The sequence below is a fragment of the Rhinoraja longicauda genome, chromosome 15, assembly GCF_053455715.1.
Source record: "Rhinoraja longicauda isolate Sanriku21f chromosome 15, sRhiLon1.1, whole genome shotgun sequence".
NCBI lineage: Eukaryota > Metazoa > Chordata > Chondrichthyes > Rajiformes > Arhynchobatidae > Rhinoraja > Rhinoraja longicauda.
The window spans coordinates 25,882,745-25,897,409 of NC_135967.1; the positions used below are offsets into that span (position 1 = coordinate 25,882,745).

Consider the following 14,665-nt stretch of genomic DNA (forward strand, 5'->3'; position numbering starts at 1 on the left):
TTCCTTATGAAGGCAAGATTATTTCAGAATTTTCTGTCTTTTTCAGGTACCTTGTTCCAGAGCAGATGTCTTTGCCAGCAAATGTCTCTCTATGATAGAGAAACGAATGTTAATGAAATTTCTTACTTTCTGTTTGGAATATGAAGAACATCCAGATGAATACCAAGGTACTTTGAATGCCCAAAGTCATTCTGCGTTTGGACTTCCATCCCATTGTGGTTTTGAAAATGATGGATTTCAGGTAGTTTGGCTATAAGGTGTGTTTCCACAAACCAAATTGCATTTAACGGGATCATTGAATTAGGGATCGCTATGTTTATTGCACAAGTGTAATTGATCCCAATATGATTTCAGTCAGGAACTAGAGAACCACTTAAAAGTTGTGGAAATTGGGGTGCAGAAAAAAACCCTTCTTGGGAAAAGTTTCCATGTAGCCTCCCTGCAGTAATCATGCACTGTTGTTTTGAGCATAGCTGCTACTTTTACTGCAGAGGCCAGTGGAATTGACACTCAATTGCTTCTATTTGCATTTGTGAAATATTACTCTATTAAACAATATAACACACAGCCTTTAGTGTTTTCAGCTTGCAGTAACAAAAATAAAGTTGCAGTTATTAACAACAACTTTATTTTTGGAAAAATAACTCTCCTTCATTATTACTCTGATACAGGTGAGCCCCTAACCCTCTTCTTCCCCCTTGGCACAATTATTACTATAAAGCAGTTTTCTATAGTTCCTTGAGAATGCAACTATTCTGTTATAGCAGCATGACCTGTACTTCTGTGATACATGACGAACAGCTTGTAAGCTGAATCCAGTCGATAGGATTGTTCTGTCTAATGTGTTGTGGTCAGTAGCAGCTGCCAACAATCATTGCTTCCAACCATACTTATCTGCAGCACTTCTTAACTTGTGAGTTCTCAACATGGATGTCTTTGGTTGGCTGTGATATTTTAGTAGGCCTTTGCCCATCGCCAATACACCAGCCAGGTTCCCGAAGTTGTGTTATCATTGAGGACCTTGATGGCTGATTAACCCACATCTGCGGGCAGAACCAGCAATCAAAGCAATAGATGTCAGTGACATTATTAAATGTTTAAAAGTAATTCAAAATAATTTTGAATTGTGTTATCGAATGACCTGAACCTTGCCTCCGAGTTCTTAATGTGAATGGAGATGCTAAACCTGTGGTAGGTAGAGACTGAATGCCTGGCATCCAGCTATCTCAGTGTAACTGCTGGAAGCTGAAGCATTATTGCTTGGCTTCCTGAGCAATAAGAACATTTAGAGCTCATTTGGAATTGGTGGTGTCAACAACTTCTTGAAGTACAGATGCTCCCCGACCTACGATGCTTCGACTTGCGATATTTCGACTTCACGATGGTGCAAAAGCTGGGCAGCCGCAGCAAGCTTCCGGCCACGTGATCAGGTGTATTAAATGCATTTCGACTTACGATATTTTCGGTTTACGATGGGTTTATCGGAACATAACCCCATGGAAAGTTGAGGAGCACCTGTATGAGGATTTTCTATTTGTAAACATGTTTTGGAATTTAAATACAGTTCTTGCTGCAAAAAGGCTGTGTATCACTTGCTTACTCCACATGATTCCTTATTTTTGACATGATTTTGTTTGTTTTGTGTTTTATTCGCAAATATCCTGTTTTTTTGAGCCTCGAGTTCACAATGTCTTTCTGATTTACATACAATAGTGCATATTGTTATATTATAGAGCATCTTGTTATATTATAATAATATGAGTAATATGCTGAAAGAGTAATAATATGCACTAGGTGATGTAATATTTCTCTCAATATTATTTCAACTCTGAATTCTATGTAATTGTTGAGGGAATACATTTCAGACGTTAGAAATATACAATTGGAAATATTCAGTACATCAGACAGCATATATGGGAAGGAAAACAATCAATGTTTTGGGTCAATTACAACTTCAGAGTTGTAATGCAAGATCATTGACCTGAAAAATCAACTTTTTTTTCAGCCCATAGGTGCTGCCTGATCTGCTAACTATTTTCCACATTTTATGTTTGAATTTCTTTTTTTACTTCAGACCAACAATTCATGTTAGATGTACTTGTGGTATGTTAACTATAGACTGCTGGAAGATGCAAGGAAAGAACCATCTTTTCTGGGTGAGCCAGTTCCAAAACCTTCTGGCTCATGGCATACTTCCAAATTGAACACTTTTGTCATAACTATTCAAATAGCAATGAGTTTGCCATTAAACTAAACCAGCGCAAATGGGTTGAGGTAAACCACTTGACCCGATGGTGCCTTCCACATAGGTGTGGCCCTCTGCTTTCCCGTTTATTTTTTGCATTTCTTCGTGACTCCCACCATTAAATTTGGTTTCATTGCAATTTCCAACTAATTGCTTCTGTAATATCTTCTCCAGCTTGTTTGATGAATAGAATATTTTAAAAGTAAAGTTATCTTTACTTGTAAACATTTAGAGACGGTCCCTAATAATCAGCTTGTTTAGTTTTACTCCAATTACAGGTGTGGCGGTGGCTAACTCGGCAGACTGGGAATCCTGAGGCCTAGATTAACAAGGCCAAGATGTAAAATCATATCTCACTGTAGCAAATGTGAATGCTCAATTCAGTTGTTGATCTGGAATTACTTTTTTTTTAAAATTAACTTGTAATAACAATACCGAATTGTTTGAAAATCCATTTAGTTCGTCAACCTCCATTATAGAAGAATCTACCATCGTTCAACATTAATTAGATACGGCCATTGAATGAATATTTGAAAATCAAGTTAGAAAATTATATTGTAAATTGACGTTTGTACAATTATTTAATTTACAGACTTTAAGGACGGTACATTTTCATCTTATTTGAAGACTAAGAAGTTAACTGCAAGTCTCCAGCACTATATTTTGCATTCCATTGCTATGATCTCTGAAAGTGCCAGCACCATAGAGGGACTCAAAGCAACAAAGCGCTTCTTACAGTGCCTTGGCCGATATGGGAACACACCATTTCTTTTTCCCTTGTATGGCGTTGGAGAAATGCCGCAGTGTTTCTGCAGGTATGTTCATTTGTTTTCACAAAACTGCAATTCTCAATTCATACTTCAAAATATCTGCAAAATTAGATTTGGTTGTTGTGAGTGTTTGAAATTGAAACAACGTTTTCATTAATGTTAAAATTCATTTGAGCGACAGGAAACTTAATACACATGTTAATTATGACAATAGAATAGATGTCATTGTGTTACCTAACTGCATATTTCAAATCATTCGAAGTTCTGAGCATGAGTGGAAGTTGAAGGGTTTAGGACTTTATTTCAAATGGCTAAAAGCAGAAGGTTTTTAAAAAAAACGTCTTTGCTACTTTAAATAAAAACCCAAACTGATCAGTATGTTTCAGTGCTTCAGCAATACATTTTGGTCCCTATTTATGCAATATCGATGAAGTTATTTGGAAGATGACCGTATTGTCTGGGGCTGTTGTAGTGAATGGAAAATTTGATAAGTTGGGATTGTGTTATGCCATTTTTGAGCTGGATATTTACTGGGTTTTATTGTGAAGCTTGCTGAACAGTGCAGTGAAAGAGGGAGAAGATTGGACTTTATTGCCTTCCATCACAGTGAGGAATGTGGGGAATCTGCTGTGGTGGATATTTATGTTAACTTATGTAATTGTGTGTCTTGTTTTTTTTAGTATGGCTGTATGGAATTTGAGTTTCACTGTACCTTAATTGGTACACGTGACAAAAAACTGGCCTTTGAATCGTTTTGTTTAATATAAGGGCATTTATGCAAAATTTGATCTTTGTCTTGATACTTGATTATCTGGTATAACATGCTGACTTTTCCAGTTTTCCTGTATTTGGTAGCTGCTTCCTACAGCAGTGGGTTTTCTGCTTTCTACAACAATTAAAATATTTGTATCTCGCATTCTTTTCATTTAGTACTTGAAATGAAAATAAAATTCATACATTTATTAACATTATTCTTATTTAATGAGAGTAATCAAACATTTTTGATAATATTTTGGATACATTTTTCAAATATTTAGAATATAAATGTGAATCCACTTCTGAATTCAAAGATCCCTTCTTAAAGAACTGGGGTATCATCAAATTCAGCGTGTCCTGTTTTAAGTGCATTTTCTCTGTTTCCTTTATCCTTTAATCTGCTCTTATTTTACACTCTTTATTTTCACCCACCCCAAGGTCACCTAGCCACAACCCCTTTGTTGTCTGCTTCCTCATGGTAATTTCTCATCTTTTTGAGCTATGTATTCTGACTACAAATCCCTCCCCCCAGGTAACGAACACCAAACTTGTGTCTAGTCCGAATATATAAATAAAAGCTTGGGAAACCTGTGGGATTAATTTGCTGGCTGTTGTGTGCTACATGCTTTTTCCATCATGAAATCTGTTTGAAACAATATCTAAATGGCTGAGTTGAACACCCTGATGTATTTAAGGTTGCCTTTTTAAAATTTAAATATATTTAAAATGTTAAATATAGTTTTTTTATAGTTTTTTTAACTTTCAAACTGTTCTGTTAACAGAGTTCTGGGTATTTGGTGTCATCTGCAAATTTGCTTACCATGTTAAATACGTTTTTATCCAAATCATCAATGGCTATTAATGGTTACCGATGGTTTTAGGTATCTAGAGAAAATTGAGGAGGTTAGGTTTGTTATTAGAGCAGAGGAAGCTGATTGCAGTTTTGCCATCTTTGGCAAAAGACGTGGTCCACAGAACATGGCAAGGATCAGAGGAACTTGATCCTTACCCTTCCTGGAAGGGATGAGAACAGGAATATGGAAAATAGATGTAACTTGGTCAATGGCTCTGCCAACTATGGAAGAGGGGAATCAATGTTAAGCGCAAGGGAAGAAATATTCGTCATCAGAGCAGAACTTGAAAAAATAGAATGGAGGCAGGGAAGAGGAAGGAAAATTCTAGATTGTGTGCCATGCACTCAAAAATTTAACTCAAAGTATTAAATAGTTTTCAAGATTGTAGAACTTGCAGATGAATGGATACTTTACAGTTGCCAACGGAAATCTGTTTTTATTAAAGTTGTCAGTCATTCTGTATCACATCTTTTAATGAGACCAGTGGGATTTGTTCTCGTTACAATAAAGGTTGCTGGAAAGGACTGCAATGGCATTCTTACAGCAGAAAATCTTTTTCGTAAGCTATCTTGTACTTTTTTTTACTCTGTCACTCTTGCCATCCACTTTTGAGTGGTTTCTTTCCGAGGCTTTGCCAGTGATGCCATTTACAGGTATTGCCCAAGCTGTGTGTTTTGACAGCACAACGTAAAAACCTCTGATCGGTGCAGCATCATTGAAAATTTAACTGTGGGAAATGTTCCTCCAGGCTGTTAGATTTGCATGTCTTCTGAGTCAGATTGGCAGGACTGTTTGGACTGGTTATAAAATTGCTTCTGATGATGGCAAAGCAGGAGTAATTGCCTTATTTCGGATCATTTAGAGGGACCAGTATAAAATATATAAATTTGATCCTCATTAAATGAGATTTGTTTTCAGAGCAGTGATAAAAGTTAACACCTTGCAATTAATAATAATAAAGTGTATTCCACCATCGACCGAACTGATGCCTGTACAGAATTTGAGGGTTTTTTTTCAAATGTTATTGGTCGAACAGCTGGAAATAATTATCTAGCCAATAATTATTTATTAAGCAGTGTTGCCATCTCCCAAATGGACTTGAAAGCATGAAAATTGAGTGGGGAAATTTCTGTTTGAATAAAAATGAATTGTACATTTTCTTGAACAAATAACATTTAGTTTGACTTGTAGGATACAGATTGAGGGTAGTTTTATCAGCTTAAATTGTATAATTTGCAATGAACACAGTTTATTCCAATTAGTTTTGTCATCGTGAACTTAAAAATACAACATCCACACCCATACTTCATTTTTACCTCAGCAGTTTAACATTATTATTTTAAATAGTTTTGTTTTAGCCTTGTTTATGTCAGAATTACAATCTTTCATGCCCAAAATAATATATTTGCTCAAATGATTTTTTTCCCTCCATTCAATCAGAAATTCTTATTGGTTTGCTTTAATGAAAAGTATGAAAATAGAATGTTTTAACATGGTCTTTTTATGTCCCTTAATAAATACTTAACAATTTGCAGATTCATTGAATCACAGACTTACATTTACATCTTCTAATCATTTCTTTTGGCAATGTAGTTTTAAGTTGAAATAGTTTCCACTCTAATATTAAAACATTCCTAGCTCTGTAACAGAAGCAAAAGTAGCCCTCGAGCATATTTAGTTCTTGTTATGTTAGCTTTTAATTAAGAAAAACAACTAGTTAGAGGCAGTATTTTCCCTCTATTAATGTAAGTGTGTAATGAAGATTTATTTTGGAAGTGACCTTCACTGTATTAGCAGAAACAGTAATCAGCAGAATTAATAGAATAATCAAATTATATACAGAACCATAAATCATCATGTATAGTGCTGTCAGAGTTCAGCTATTAATGGGTCTTATTGTTTAGCAGCTGCATTTAAAATTGCTTTCACTGATTTGTCTTGATAGGAACTGAAATGGCATTTAAAGACTATATGAAACAGTATGATGCGAGGTCTGAAGTTTCTGCAGTTGTTAATTTAGTCATAATGTGATTTGATACTGGAAGGCTAAAGGTGAGAACAAATACAGTTTAAGCATCTTCTTTCAGCAAATGAATACATATTAATAATGGTAGCAGTTAGTTGGATATTTCAAATGACATTACTTTTTTTAGGGTTAATAGCATGAAAAGGTTCCTCAACTCCTGAACAATTATCAGAGCTATTTTCTGTATATGATTAAGATTGGTTGTCTTTGTTTTGCTAATGTAAAGGGTAATAGAGATGACCTTTATTTCTTCAGTGGTGCAAATGGTTCAGTTTAAATCTTGATGGTAAAAACTGAAACCTGTGAGCCATTCCGTAATCATTAACTTCATAGAAGAAACCCTGCCTGCTCACATTAATAACCCATTTAGCATTAGATTTTTAAATCCAAGAATCACCCCTGTATGTATCTGGTATTGCAGTCAGTGCATCCAATCTGTTGGTCAGGTATATCCAGTTCTCTGAAGGGTGCCGGCCTGAAACGTCATCTATTCATGTTCTTCAGCGATACTGCCTGATCTGCTGAATTACTCCAGCAGTTTTTTTTTTTTGCTTCCAGTTCTCAACTTATTTTTGTGGCCTATTGTTGATAATAAAGACAGAAAATTTAGCTTCTTTGGGCTTAACTGAAGGAAATTAATTTGACTTAAATTTCATTTTGTTTTGGTATTTGTCATCATTAGAGAATTTGTCCCTTACAGATTTCCAACACCTCTTAATAATACGAGGAGGGGCTGGGACAGCAGATGAAATCACTTGCTGATCTGACTTCGAGCTCTAATTTTGAATTCTTTGTCCCTGTTTTAAATTTCCCACCACACCTGATGCAGTAATATCCTGCTCAAATTGCTAACTACTATTCAGGGGCTTAGACATCAGTTTGAATTCTATCATGGCAGAATTTAAATTCAATTATCAAATAAATCTGGAGTAGAAAGCAAATATTGGCAAAGGCATTATAGTACTGACGGATTGTCATAAACCTATTAGTGTTTCTGACGCTGGGAGATATGTCATCTTTTCACTTTGACCTATAATCGACCCCAGACCTAAAGCAGTATGATTGACTTTTAAGGCCCCTTTGAAATGGTCTTCTAGCCACTCAGATTGGGGGAATTGAGAATGAAACCTAGAAACATAGAAAATACGTGCAGGACTAGGCCATTCGGCCTTTTGACCTGTATACAAGGGCCTCGCCTTAAATCAAGATATGGTAGAAACTGGAAATTAGAAATAAAAGTAAAATATCAGAAGTGGTCAGTTGGGAATGCAGTTGGGAATAGAGTAGAACAGAGGTTGGTCTGTTATCAGTTTGTGAAAATAACCTAAATTGTTTCTGACAGGATCTTAAATGATAATCATTCACACCATAAATCTATAATGCAAAGGTGTGTTAAAACACAATGTGTGAAATGCTATATTATGCTACAGCTGATTGATTTAAGGTGGCACGCATTTAAAACTGGGAAAGGTGTGGGGTGAAATGAACAAATATCAATCTGCTCCAATAATGTTTGGAATTACCTTATTTTCTGTAAGTGCATTCAAAATATGTGATTGGTCCATTTTGAGAGGAAGTCTTTTTTCTTAAAATGCACTCAGTAGCTATTGTCTGTCCTTGTTAGCACAATTTCTAGGAAAAACTACTGAACCATGAGTGGTGTCTCTCATTGAGCTGTTGAACCTGGCTGTGAGGATAACCTGTAGCCATAGTCATATGGAAATAAGTTTTAGTGGCATTTTGGTACTACGTATCTTGAGTTGAAATACCAAAGTAAACATGCAAAATTTGTTATAGCAAGCTGCATGGGGCAGCTTGTATTTTAGGTCTTCACAGTGCCTAAATGTCGCAAATTCAGAAGGTTTTTTTAATATGTAAAATTAACATATCACAAAAGCTGGTGCTTAGAATTTTATTTTGCTCTTTTACAACTGCATTTCAAGTTCTGATATTCCATGAAGGAAGAAAAATGCAGTTATATCTGTTTCAGATCCCAATGTTTTATAATTTAGTAGATTTATTTTTCCCATTTATGTGAATATAATCATTGACTGCATGCGCTGAGAGCCAGAATAAATCAATTTAAGCTTTGCAACTAATCACGGAGCAAAAGGCAAAGTATTAACTTTGCTTGTGCCTGGTTCTTTTTTATATTCCCATACAACATTGAAGGAGACCATTTATCCCATCGTCTAAGCAAGTGAATGCAATTCACTCCAAAAATTGTTTCTTAACTTTTCCATGATTATAGTGAAACAAAACAATTAAAAGTCGGCATAAAGTGCTGGAGTAACTCAGCAGGTCGGTCAGCATCTCTGGGGAATATGGTTGGGTGACATTTCAGATCGGGACCCTCCTTCTGCCTGAACCCGAAACATTGCCTCTCCATGTTCTTGGGGCGGCACGGTGGTGTAGCGGTAGAGCTACTGCCTTACAGTGCTGGAGACCCAAGTTCAATTCTGACTATGGGTGTAGTCTGTCCAAAATTCTATGTTCTCCCTGTCACCTGCGTGGGTTTTCTCCAAGATCTTTGGTTTCCTTCCACACTCCAAAGACGTACAGGTTTGTGGGTTAATTGGTTTGGTATAAATGTAAAATTGTCCCTAGTGTGTGTAGGGTAGTGTTAATGTGTGGGGATCACTGGTCGGTGCAGACTCGGTAGGCCGAAGGGCCTGTTACTGCGCTGTATCTCTAAACTAAACGATGCTGCCTGACCTACTGAGTTATTCCAGCACTTTGTCTTTTTCTTTTGTAAACCAGCATCGGCAGTTCCTTGTCTACATTAAAAATTGGCAACATTCATGTACTAAGTGAATTTAATTCATGCTATTTAAAATGTAAATTTGTAAATTTATAACAGTAAGATTAACCCTTTTTCTCTGTCTATTTTTCAAACACACTTATTTTAATGGAGTTTTCTTTTCTTCCTCTGCTTATTTCAACTCTGTTATTCCATTATAGCAGTTTTTTTGCCAATTCTTGGGGTATTATTAGAAATCAATCTACAATGTTGGGGTGGGGTCAGTGTGAGTTAATGGGGATCATGGAATGAACTTGGGCAATGGCTTGCAACCAAAGTAGCAGGATAATTTATACCAGTTTAAGCATTGTACTGAGTGCTGGAGCTTTAGTGGATTTAGCGCAGATGGTTTGGCAATACATGTCATTAGAATTTGGCACAGTGATATGTGGGGAGGGAGCAATGATGCTTCTCTTGAAATTTGATGTAGTGTTGGTGGTGGGTTGCAAGAGGAGTGGACAGTCGATGCTACGAGGAAGAATGGAAATCTCAAATTATTTGCAAACTCGAAAGTAAAACTTTGTAAAAATCTGAGGCTCAATTGCGTCTAAGTGAAATATTACAAACTTTCCTGGGACAAGCTTCAAGATTCAGTGAGTTCACAGATGTTGACGGATTGATGAAAAAAAAATCATCAATGCCACTGCACTCTGATATTGGCGTTGAACTGGAACTCGAGCCCAAACCCAAGGCAAGGTTAATGTGGAAGAAAAAAATTGGTCCAGGAAACTTAATAAGTAACTGCATGAACAACTTTAAAATCTAGCTGTAGAAAATGCTTTGCAAGATTTCAAATTAAACAAATGCACCCACAAGTCTTAATCTGGCATGATGGAAAGTAAGTTCTTGGAAATAAAACAAAGTGAAAAAGGATAAACTGCTAAATGGAACAGGTAGCATTTAAACATGATGCATTTTCACCAAATTGGGTTTTTTTTCAGGGGAGTGGCAGAGTTTTATGAAAATCAATGAGTCAATGAATTTTGGAGAAAATGACGTGTACATCAGATCAGTTAACTTTCAGAGGCATACTCTCAAAATTCTATCACATTGATGGTAAAAATGTGCAAAGTTAGATTTCATGGTTCGTAACCCTTTATAAATCACATTTTACTGCAAATCAGTGAACTTTTTGTGTGACAGTGCCAGTTTGATGTGCAAGGAAAAACAGGTTAAGGGTTAGCCTTTGTTTATAATATAGCTTCTACTTTTGTTGACATTGACAGTGGGATAACACAGGAAAAGCACAAGACTAAATGGAGTGTACTAACAGTAAAAACTTAAGCTGAAATATGTGACCAATTTTAAGAGTTAAACACTTAATAATAAAGCAGAGATATGTGGGACCAAAACACAATTTAATTGGAACAGCCTCTCCTTTGAGCTCTCCTTTTTCTGTAGTTGTGACATTATATTCTGCACAAAATGCTGGAGTAACTCAGCAGGTCAGGCAGCATCTCAGGAGAGAAGGAATGGGTGACATTTCGGGTCGAGATCCTTCTTCAGACTGATGTCAGGGGGGTGGGACAAAGGAAGGATATAGGTGGAGACAGGAAGATAGAGGGAGATCTGGGAAGGAGGAGGGGATGGGAGGGACAGAGGAACTATCTAAAGTTGGAGAAGTCGATGTTCATACCACTCGGCTGCAAGCTGCCCAGGCGAAATATGAGGTGCTGTTCCTCCAATTTCCGGTGTGCTTCATTATGGCACTGGAGGAGGCCCATGACAGAAAGGGCAGAATGGGAAGGGAGTTGAAGTGCTCGGCCACCGGGAGATCAGGTTGGTCAATGCGGACCGAGCGCAGGTGTTGAGCGAAGCGATCGCCGAGCCTGCGCTTGGTTTTGCCGATGTGAATAAGTTGATATCTATTGATATCTAGAGCAGCGGATGCAATAGATGAGGTTGGAGGAGGTGCAGGTGAATCTTTGTCTCACCTGGAAAGACTGTTTGGGTCCTTGGATGGAGTTGAGGGGGGAGGTAAAGGGACAGGTGTTGCATCTCGTGCGGTTGCAGGGGAAAGTGCCCGGGGACGGGGTGGTTTGGGTAGGAAGGGACGAGTGGACCAGGGAGTTATGGTGGGAACGGTCTCTGCGGAACGCAGAGAGGGGAGGGGTTGGGAAGATATGGCCATTGGTGGGGTCCCGTTGTAGGTGACGTCACCTACAATGGGACCCCACCACTGGCCATATCTTCCCATCCCCTACCCTCTCTGCGTTCCTCAGAGACCGTTCCCTCCGTAACTCCCTGGTCCACTCGTCCCTTCCTACCCAAACCACCCCGTCCCCGGGCACTTTCCCCTGCAACCGCACGAGATGCAACACCTGTCCCTTTACCTCCCCCCTCAACTCCATCCAAGGACCCAAACAGTCTTTCCAGGTGAGTCAAAGGTTCACCTGCACCTCCTCCAACCTCATGTATTGCATCCGCTGCTCTAGATGTCAACTTATTACATCGGTGAAACCAAGCGCAGGCTCGGCGATCGCTTCGCTCAATACCTGCGCTCGGTCCGCATTGACCAGCCTGATCTCCCAGTGGCCGAGCACTTCAAATCCCCCTCCCATTCCCAGTCTGACCTTTCTGTCATGGGCCTCCTCCAGTGCCATAGTGAGGACCACCGGAAATTGGAGGAACAGCACCTCATATTTCGCCTGGGCAGCTTGCAGCCCAGTGGTATGAACATCGACTTCTCCAACTTTAGATAGTTCCTCTGTCCCTATCTTCCCCTCCTCCTTCCCAGATCTCCCTCTATCTTCCTGTCTCCACCTATATCCTTCCTTTGTCCCACCCCCTGACATCAGTCTGAAGAAGGGTCTCGACCCGAAACGTCACCCATTCCTTCTCTCCTGAGATGCTGCCTGACCTGCTGAGTTACTCCAGCATTTTGTGAATAAATACCTTCGATTTGTACCAGCATCTGCAGTTATTTTCTTATATTCTGCACTGTTTATTTTCTTATTTGCACTAGCTGATGAACTTGTGTTTGGTATGATTTGCCTGGATAACATGCAAAACAGAGTTTTTCACTGTATCTAGTATACGTGACGCTAAACTAACACCGCAGTTAACTTGCACAAGGTAAGTATACAAAATTAGCATCAGAGTTATGGAACTGGTGTGCATTCCCAGTACAGAATGCCAAATTCCAGTCTGAAACCACTCGATTGCTCTTTCTCATATTTATTGAGCCGTATCTTGGGCCTGTGGGTCGAATATTCCGTTTTGGCTCTTGGTGCCGATCAGCAGTTTGCATACGTTTACAGTAAAAGTAGATGTTTTCCAGAATTTCAAAAACAAGAATAAAACAAGACCTCCGATTACATGCACACGGTTCTGAAAAGGTAAAATATGATAGCAACATTGACATTTTAAACAACTATTTGATTTGGTTTTATTGTATTTTTATGCTAGTATCATTTTCCATTAATAAAACATCAAGATACTATTATATCTTCTTTCACTTGTGATTTTTATCAGCCATTAAAGGAAAGTTAACTGGCTCTGTGTACTGAACTACAGTATGCGAGTCTTTGCTTAAAGTAGAATTTACTTTAAGAATCAAAAGATACCTGCAAGAGCATTCTTGAGGAGGTAGGGGATGTAGTAATTGATCTCTCAAAGATCTTAAAAATAATGCAAAATTAGGACAATGTTTCTCCACCCCTTTCACAATTGAAGACCGCTGCCAACCTTCTTAATCAGAAATTAAATGTTAAGTTTGTCTAAAGTTTCTTCCCACATTGTCATGCAGTCACGCACATAGTGTGATTGTTCACGTTTCTTAGTTGACAATACTTGCTGATTCATTATTTCACTCGAAACTCGTACAAACAGTTAGAGCATGGGACAGTGCAGCACAAGAACAGGTTCTTTGGCTCACAAAATCTATGCATCACATGTTGCCAAGACCACCTTTTTATCCACCGGCACATAATCCATATCCCTCCAATTCCTGAATATCCATATGCCTATCCAGAAGTGTAGGAAAATAACTGCAGATGCCTATCCAGAAGTCTCAATTGCCACAGTCGTATCTTCCTCAATTACGTTCCAGGCACTCGCCACCCTCCGTTTAAAAAACAAACAAAAGTTGCACTGCACGTCTTCTTTAAACTATGACCATCTCGCCTTAAAGCTACGCCCTCTAGTATTTGATTTTCATATCCTAGGAAACAATTCTGTCTACAATTAAACCCAAATTTCCCTGAAACACTGCATGGTTCAATTTACCAGGTTGGTGATGGACCAGAACCATCAATGTCTTTGCAGGCAACTGTGGGCATTGTTGGAGGAAGCAGAAAAGAACCAAAACCTTATCCACCTAGAGTTTAGGGATCTATGCTGCTTGCCCTTTCTCAGATAGAGCTGCTTGCCGTTGTAGAGCTGTTTGCCGTTCATGCAGATAAAACTGCAAATCTGTCTTCAAGAAGATTTCTGTTCTTCTGTGACTTGAATACAGGTGAACATATGTGACTGAGTTAGTTGATCATGCCATCGTTGGCCTCCATTTCCTAGCTTCAAGAACATTCCAGTCTGTTGCTTATGCATAAGAAATGTGTAAGAAGGAACTGCAGATGCTGGTTTAAACCGAAGAAAGGCACAAAAAGCTGGAGTAACTCAGCGGGACAGGCAGCATCTTTGGAGAGGAGGAATGGGTGGCATTTCGGGTCGAAACCCTTCTTCAGACTGGTTAGGGGTAAGGGAAACGAGAGATCTAAACGGTGATGTGGACAGATAAAGAACAATGAATAAAAGATATGCAAAAAGGTAACGATGATAAAGGTAACAGGCCATTGTAAGCTGTTTGTAGGGTGAAAATGAGAAGTTAGTGCGACTTGGGTGGGGGAGGATAGAGAGAGAGGGAATGACGGGGCTACCTGAAGTGAGAGAAATCAATATTCATACTACTGGGCTGTAAGCTGCCCAAGCGAAATATGAGATGTTCCTTCAATTTGCATTTAGCCTGACTAACGATGGGGAGACTGAGGACAGAAAGGTTTGTGTAGGACTGGGAAGGAGAATTAAAGTATCCAGCAACCGGGAGATCAGGTTGGTTCAGGCGGGCTGAACGAAGGTGCCCCGCAAAACTATCACCTAGTCTGCGTTTGGTCTCGGCAATGTATCGGAGTCTCCATGCCGTGTAATCATTTTGATGATCAGTGCTGCATTGGGGAGGTCATCCAAACACTCTACTCGAAGAAAAGACTCAAGGTGCAT

At 38.6% G+C, this 14,665-nt stretch overlaps 1 protein-coding gene across 1 annotated transcript in view; it reads left to right on the forward strand.

Annotated features, from left to right (window-relative positions):
• chm (CHM Rab escort protein) overlaps positions 1-14,665 on the forward strand; it is a 64,607-nt gene that overhangs the window by 25,773 nt on the left and 24,169 nt on the right. The window contains exons 7-8 of the mRNA XM_078412310.1: positions 47-167; positions 2,838-3,060. Coding sequence (XP_078268436.1) covers positions 47-167; positions 2,838-3,060 — 344 coding nt within the window. The remainder of the gene's footprint in view (positions 1-46; positions 168-2,837; positions 3,061-14,665) is intronic.